This window comes from Physeter macrocephalus, chromosome 9, assembly GCF_002837175.3.
Source record: "Physeter macrocephalus isolate SW-GA chromosome 9, ASM283717v5, whole genome shotgun sequence".
In the NCBI taxonomy this organism is placed as follows: Eukaryota; Metazoa; Chordata; class Mammalia; order Artiodactyla; family Physeteridae; genus Physeter; species Physeter macrocephalus.
Window position 1 is genome coordinate 15868536 of NC_041222.1, and position 7861 is coordinate 15876396.

General features: G+C 43.3%; 1 protein-coding gene and 1 long non-coding RNA gene across 2 annotated transcripts; both read right to left on the minus strand.

Moving 5' to 3' along the window:
* LOC129392402 (uncharacterized) lies at nt 1-1423 on the minus strand. Its single transcript, XR_008618180.1, has 3 exons — nt 1399-1423; nt 1253-1322; nt 1-1159 (listed from the first exon to the last, which is right to left on the minus strand). It is a non-coding gene; the product is annotated as an uncharacterized lncRNA (long non-coding RNA).
* A 7-nt stretch (nt 1424-1430) lies between these two features.
* Nucleotides 1431-6526, minus strand: LOC112065543 (protein Abitram). Its single transcript, XM_024126546.3, has 6 exons — nt 6303-6526; nt 5128-5179; nt 4394-4523; nt 1955-2031; nt 1809-1878; nt 1431-1715 (listed from the first exon to the last, which is right to left on the minus strand). Exons 1-6 carry the CDS (start codon nt 6397-6399, stop codon nt 1578-1580), a joined length of 564 nt encoding a protein of 187 aa, XP_023982314.1. The 5' UTR covers nt 6400-6526; the 3' UTR covers nt 1431-1577.
* Between the last annotated feature and the right edge of the window lie 1335 nt (nt 6527-7861).

Consider the following 7861-nt stretch of genomic DNA (forward strand, 5'->3'; position numbering starts at 1 on the left):
TCTTCGCTGGGTACCCTGTAACTAGAGTGTGAGACTGAGTGACCCCAAATGCACATGTTACTTCATACCGCATTATAATATTGATACTTCCATGTTAGCAAAGCCCCTTTCAAAGCCTTTTCACGTGTCCCTCATTAAGAAGCCAGTGTTACAGTGCTACATTGTTCAGAGTTGAAGGACAACCCATAGACTTAGAGAAGGTACACTCTACACCCAGCCTCTTCTAGGCAACCTGAGAGGGGCAGTTGGGGCAAAAGGGGTGGGACCAGACGTTTGCGTCGTGTCACACTGAAGCAGACTGGGTAAGAAAGGCCAGTTGTTGTTCACCTTCAAAGTGATGGGAAATTGAGGCAAAAACAATAACCATGCCATAACACTCAAACAGAATTACATCAAAACCTAGTATTTACTAACAGGTTACAGGATGATGGGTAAACTATTTTTTTATTTTGCTGTCATTTCTGTCTTTTTCAAATTTTCTTCAACGTGCTTTGTTTGTTGGCTTGTTTTTTTGTTTTTTTTTTTTGTTTTTTTTAACAGTACACAGGCCTCTCACTGTTGTGGTCTCTCCCGTTGCGGAGCACAGGCTCCAGACGCGCAGGCTCAGCGGCCGTGGCTCACGGGCCTAGCCGCTCCGCGGCATGTGGCTTCCCAGACCGGGGCACGAACCCGTGTCCCCTGCATCGGCAGGTGGACTCTCAACCACTGCGCCACCAGGGAAGCCCTGTTTGTTGGCTTTTAATCAGAAAAACGTCTGTCGCTTGCCAGTTGTTAGAAAGAGAAAAGCAAAAGAACAGAGTGAGTACATGGGCAGGCAGATCTGGGAGGTTGAAGACAAAATGGAATCAAGGCTTGTTATGCAAGACAAAGAAGGAAACCTAGGTCAGGTTTTAAGATCAGGCCTCCCTGCGGATGGCTGGGTGTGAAGTACATTTCAGCATCTCTGGTTCTTCCTTAGTGCACTGACTGGTAGGCCAGGTAAGGATAAGAATGCCCAGTTGTTTTTACTCAATCTTAATCCTCATGAGGTGGCTGTTGTGGCATTGATGCATTTCACCATGACTTCTTCATACTGTTTTTGTGTCAGTAACCCTTCTGTTATGCTTTTACTTTCTTCAAATTTGGGCAACACAACTGCAATGTATCCTTCGGTGGATGGCTAGAAGGGAAATGGAATATTTAATACTGTCAAATGGTAAAAAATCAGATAAAAAGTGTGTGGATGGGATCTTACTTCCCCAGACCATTTTACCTTCTCTTGAAGAATAGGTGGCTTATGGAGAATGTTTTCATTCACTTCCATCAACTGCCCTCTAACACAGCTATTTAAAGAAAAAATTGCTTTGAAGAAAATTACCTTCTTTGTTTCTCCAAAATTGTGGTTAAAAAGTAACTCACCTAGATATGGTGTATTCTTCTCCATCAGAAGGAAACCTAGGTCAGGTTTTAAGATCAGGCCTCCCTGCGGATGGCTGGGTGTGAAGTACATTTCAGCATCTCTGGTTCTTCCTTAGTGCACTGACTGGTAGGCCAGGTAAGGATAAGAATGCCCAGTTGTTTTTACTCAATCTTAATCCTCATGAGGTGGCTGTTGTGGCATTGATGCATTTCACCATGACTTCTTCATACTGTTTTTGTGTCAGTAACCCTTCTGTTATGCTTTTACTTTCTTCAAATTTGGGCAACACAACTGCAATGTATCCTTCGGTGGATGGCTAGAAGGGAAATGGAATATTTAATACTGTCAAATGGTAAAAAATCAGATAAAAAGTGTGTGGATGGGATCTTACTTCCCCAGACCATTTTACCTTCTCTTGAAGAATAGATGGCTTATGGAGAATGTTTTCATTCACTTCCATCAACTGCCCTCTAACACAGCTATTTAAAGAAAAAATTGCTTTGAAGAAAATTACCTTCTTTGTTTCTCCAAAATTGTGGTTAAAAAGTAACTCACCTAGATATGGTGTATTCTTCTCCATCAGAGCAGTAAATCTTACACAGAGGTGCAAGTTCTGTTAGAATCTGTGCCCCCTGATAATAAAAGGGAAGAAAAAATTAACTGATGTACATTTTCACTTTTCTTTGTGAGGCAGCCCTCACAGTTACAATAGGATATATTCCTGGAATTAGCATTTTAAATAAAAATGACTTAAGTACAGAAAAACCATTCATTTATTCAAATATTTATATATTAAATGCCTCTATGGGCTAGGCACCATCCTAGGCTCTAGGGGAAAAAGCAGACTACGACCAGTGTGATAATAGGTAGTTTAGTTACATATTAAGAGTATATTTTATCTTAACTTATTATACTTTATCTTTCACTGTACATGAGAAACCTGCACATAGCCAAGTGTAAAGATTCAAAAGGGTAGGAAAATCTCATCAATAAGCAATAATACAAAATTCAACATTATAGAGAATGACAGCAATATTGTACAAAGTTTGTTTCATTAAGATTCCTACCTTATTTTTATATTAGAACTTAATAGAGAAAGGAACTTCTTTATTAGGTCAATCACTGAGACTTTCTGAAGAAGGGATATTTTTCTAATTAAAAAAAATGCAATTTGAGGAAAATTTGGAAAACAGAAAAGTTTTAAGTAGCAGATAAGAGTAACTTACCCATTATCCTATAACCCGCTAGCAAATACTTCATTGTGACATATGTCTGTTTGAATGTTGTGGCACGGTTATACTTTCATGTACTCCAATGTATGGCTATATCTGGGGAGGTTCTGACAAATATCTATCGAGTCAGCCAAAAGTTCGTTCAGGTTTTTGCCTAACATGAAAAACCCAAGCGAACTTTTTGGCCAACCCAGTACAAGGAGGCTCATGGGAAATGGATGCAAGCATGTCTCACGTGTTGCTCTTTCTTCCCAGGAATTTTTACTGCAGTGAACATCTGAGGTCAAGATGCTGTTCTTTACGGCCTCTTTCCCACTCACAACATTATTAGACAGCATTCAGGTGTTAGTGCATGCGCTTCACTCCTCTGCCTGTGGGTACTCCGTTTCAAAAGACTAGTCAGTGTGACTCCCCACTTTTGGGAGGAGGGGCTGGGGATTTGTCCCAGATGGTTTGTCTTCCACTGGGTCTGTGTCAGAAAGAAGTGTTTTAACCCCTTTCGGTCACCTCCCTTGGGAGAATAAATGATGGGCAGTGCTGAGATGCGATCAAAGCTTATCTACAGTGGGTTCCATGTGCAGGTCCCTCTCTGTTCCTCAGTAGTAACAACAGTGCTACTATTTTGGACAAAGATTGATCACAGGAACATCACAAGCACTAACTGTTTTACTTGTAATTTGTAGACTTTTAAGAATGGTCCATGCTTTTGAAAGTCCACTTGCTTCCTGAGTGAGGAAAAATCAGTAATTATAAGGCAGGTTATTAGGGGCCTTCAGGTCTACAAAGGGGAGTGTAAACAAGGGTCTTCCAGAACAGTGAGGTAATTAGCAGAAACTCATAGTATGAACTCAGTAAATGAAGGACCTAAATCATCCACTGAAACCTTCCTTTCCAGGGGGTTTGTCAGGATAGTTTAGTATGGTATTGAATTGTCCTTGGTGTGACACCCTCCTTTAACAGTAAAATGTCCATCTTGCCTAGAATTGTAGAGGGCACAGGTAACATTTTCTGTAACTAAACACTACGTGGAGGTAGAGGGTGTAGCTAGATGTGTATTAAATTGGCAATGATTTAGGAATGGGAAATGATACGAAGCAAATACTGTATATTTTCCCAGATTGATTTTTTTTTCACTACCTCAGGACTTTTATTTTACTTTTAAGTTCACATGTGAAAATATATTATAAAGAAGTATTAATCTTCTAAATTTTATAGAATTTGAAATACTGGCTTAAAACAGGAAGGGACAAAATATCTTGTTATATTGGTATTAGAGTTGTTCTTTCCAAGGCCCACCTTCTTCATCCTTCATCCTGGGGATGATAGGGATGGTGGCCCAGAAGCTATTATGATAGATAATATACCTTTTGAAATACTTCATTTTTTTGGCCTGATAATTTCTTTAGAGCTTAAGTATTCTTTTTTTTTTTTTTTTCGGTACGAGGGCCTCTCACTGTTGTGGCCTCTCCCTTGTGGAGCACAGGCTCAGGACGCGCAGGCTCAGCGGCCATGGCTCTCGGGCCCAGCCGCTTCGCGGCATGTGGGATCCTCTGGGACCGGGGCACGAACCCGTGACCCCTGCATTGGCAGGCGGACTCTCAACCACTGCCCCACCAGGGAAGCCCCAGAGCTTAAGTATTCTTAAAATCATCTCTAACTGCCAGGGAAGTATGCTGAGCATACATTACTGGGTTCTAAGACTGGCTGGCTCTATCATTATTATGATAATAGAGGATTTAAGTAGGGAAATAGAGGAACATACCCACTTAAATTTCCCAGAGACTTTGTTCTGAAGTCCGCTACAATTGGTACTGATTTGATAGGAAATGCTTTTAATTGCTTTTCCACTTTGAAGAACTGGATGGGATCCTGCCAGTGTGATGACACATATTCTACGAGGAGCAAAAATTGATCCTGTATTACTGCTCGGTATGCTTCTTCCTCCTATAACACAGTATTCCTACTGGCACAAGAAAAGCTGAGCTGACATTTGTTTAGTCAGCCTATCATTTCCCCCCATTTTCCTCTGGCTACTATTGGAGCTTAACTGAAGAGAAGAATGCAGTTATAAAAATGGAGAAAATGGGACTGAATTTCCTTCCCCAAAAGGGAAGCGTACCAGAGGTGTTTAGACAGCACGGAGGAGGAAGAGAGAAAAGTAAGGCATGCCGGTATATACAGGATACCATCTGTGTTTCTACCCTAACCCTCTCCATGGGCTTGGGCAATTCAGTGGTTAAGCACAGGCTGGTTACTTGAGGTAGTAGCTGACTGAGGGTGTGGTCCTCCATTTGGATGTTTGGGTAAGCAAGTTTATTTGTTTAGGTAGGCACTGAAAGACTCATTCTTGTGAACCAAACTCCTACTATAAACAATACCATCTCAATACAGTGGAAGATAATCATTTAATGAATATTTATTCAATACAAGACCATACCAGGCTACAATGCCAGAAAAGAAATATTTTTGATAATTTAAAATTCCCAATTTGCTTACCGGTTAGAGTGTTGTAGTATACAGTGCTCCTCACAGGGTTTTCCTTTGACATCTAGAAGAAATGAATGAGTCTGATGGCTGTTGAGTCAATATTTACTACCACTGTGTAGTATTTTCTTTGGTTCACAGAGGTAGTTAATTATGAAGGCTGGACAGATACATCACTGGTATCCCTTCATTACTCAAAAACATATACCTAAAGGCTGACCATAAAGTAAAGATATCTGGTCTAGATGGAATCATTCATTCATTGTTAAAATGATGATTAACTCTGTGCTCCACCTTTTTTTTATCCTCACTTTAAAATGAGTACAATCATTTCTATTAGAAAAAAAGTGATTAGTAATGTATTCTTTATTTAATTTAGTAGCATGTTTTGCTGGTCAATTTTAGAGAGACTTAACTCATCCTGGTTCGCCCAGGACTGTCCTGATGTTAGCGTTCAAAGTAATGGATTCCCGAAAACACCTCAATCCAGGGTTAACCGGACGGTTGGTTACACTAAGTCTGGCTAATAACACGTATGCTATTGTAAAATATTTCAGTATTGTAAAAGATGAGTACACCTATTATCCCTAAATGAATGGGAGCAAGTTGGGTTAGAGGAGGGTACCCAACGATGCTCTCATCACTGATATTTGCCGGGTACACAAAGCTGTACAACAGGATACCTACTTCTAAGTGGCAAATGTGTAATACCAGCGACTTCCTTTAAGTAAAACTTAGATTCTGCTTTCTAAATGCCTCTATTCTAACCCACCCTCTTCTCTCCATCCCTATGCCTCTACCTTAGTTTAGACCGCTACCATTTAAATCATTTTATGTATCGCCTCTTCTTGGAGGACTGAGCCCCTCAAATCCCTTTAGGCACTCAAGGAGATTGCAATCCAGCTCCTGCCTCCCTCGGGGATCTCACCTTAGTCTACCATCTTCCCGCAAGCAACCCACCCTCGTGAACTCGCACTGCGCTCGCCCTACCCAGAATGCACCCTGCTGTTTTCCACGTCCTTGCAAATGCCATTCCCTTGGCCTACAGGGGAACAGAGAGATCCAGTTCCTTCTGACATGGGGAGGAAGCGCTGGGGAAGGTGCGTGTGGCTTATGATCTGTCATCATAGTCCCTATACTGTCAGACAAATTGGGCCCATAAGAGACTAACATCATTCTCCACCTACCCGCTTTGTACCAGCGAGTGAAGTAACGATCCACAAGCGACGGCACCGCGGGCTCCGCAGCCGAGGCGGCCACAGGGGTCTCGGGCTCGTTAGCCATGGCGACCTCAGGTGCTGCAAACCCCGCCCTCAGGGGCCTGGACGCTTCCTCCCGCTCCCCAGGGAGGAAGGTCTCTTTCCAGCGGGTGGCCTGTGGTACGTGTAGCGCGAACGCCCGAGGATCCCCAGGCCCCGCAGGCTCCGCCCACCGGCTCCTATTACTGAGCTCTGGCGTCTGACGTCAAAGCGGGGCTCAGATACAATAGGCTGGGCATGAGGACGTATGGATAGGGGGCGGTCGCGAACGCAGCTCCTCACTGTACTTTGCGGGGCAAAGAAGAAGGCACGCCACGCCCCCTCAGGCTCGTGACGTCACTCCGGCGCCGCTCGGAGCGTTTCCAACTTGCCTCGCTCTCGGTTAGTTGTTGGGCTGGTCGCCCCTCCGCCCGGCTTCAGCCACTACCCGAAGGGCTCGAGCGGCCCTGGGGCCCGGAGACCCAGTGCCCGTCGCGAGAGCTCAGGAGCAGCGGACAGTGAGAGATATGTTTATTTCTGTTTATTTCTGCTTCAAGTATTCTTTGGAACTAGGTAGGGTATAAATTGCAATCAAATGTTAGTTGAGACAGACTGATTTCAATTTCCACACCTGAAAATGTTAACAATTACGTACGCGCACCTTCTTATCATATGTTTTGAAAAGCTGAGGGTAAAGCAAATGTCTTTCAATGAACGGGAGGAGCTCCAAAGCTAAGAAGATAGAGCAGATGCTTTTGAGTCAAGAGTGATCATCCTCGAAATTCACTTCAGTGTCTTAAAATCAAAATTGGTTGATAATTCACTCTTCTCCTGGTGTTTGCAAACACCTGAAGGAAACCCAGCTTGTCTGAGTGGCCGTGCCTACTGGCAGTGCCCTGACACAGTTTTGACTGGCAGTGATATGGAGTCGAAGCAGCACGATGCCGGGTGTTCTGCTTCACCCCATCCCTGACCAGTACTGGAGCCTCAGGCTTCAGCAGTTATGACTCTTTCCTAAGGGCTGAGACGGGGACAAGGAAGAGTCACATGGGGTGCTTGCTTGTTAAGCATTCAGCTTCTGGCTTCCTTGGAGAATCTGGTTCAGTTGGGCTGGGACGGGACTCAGGCGTGTGTAAGGTTAATAAGCTCCCCAGGTGATTCTTACTAAGGAGGCTGAGCAAACACTGGGCTGGATGGTCATTCATCAGGGGTAGTGTAAAATTCCTTTTAAGTAGAACTCTGATTCCAATTGGTGCTTCTCATACCTCAGAATCTGCAGTGGTGCTCATTAGAGCTCACACTCCTGCATTCCCGTTCTCCAGATACTCTAATTATGCAGGTCTTAAAAAGGTCCCTTGTTGATTTTATGTAGGGACCATTGGTAGAAATGAAATCCATTATGCTTCCCAAGTCCCAAGCTTGTGTATGAATCTTATTCCCGTAGGACCGGAGTACTTCCCAGAATGCTTAAACTTAATAAAAGATAAAAACTTGTATAACGAAGCTCT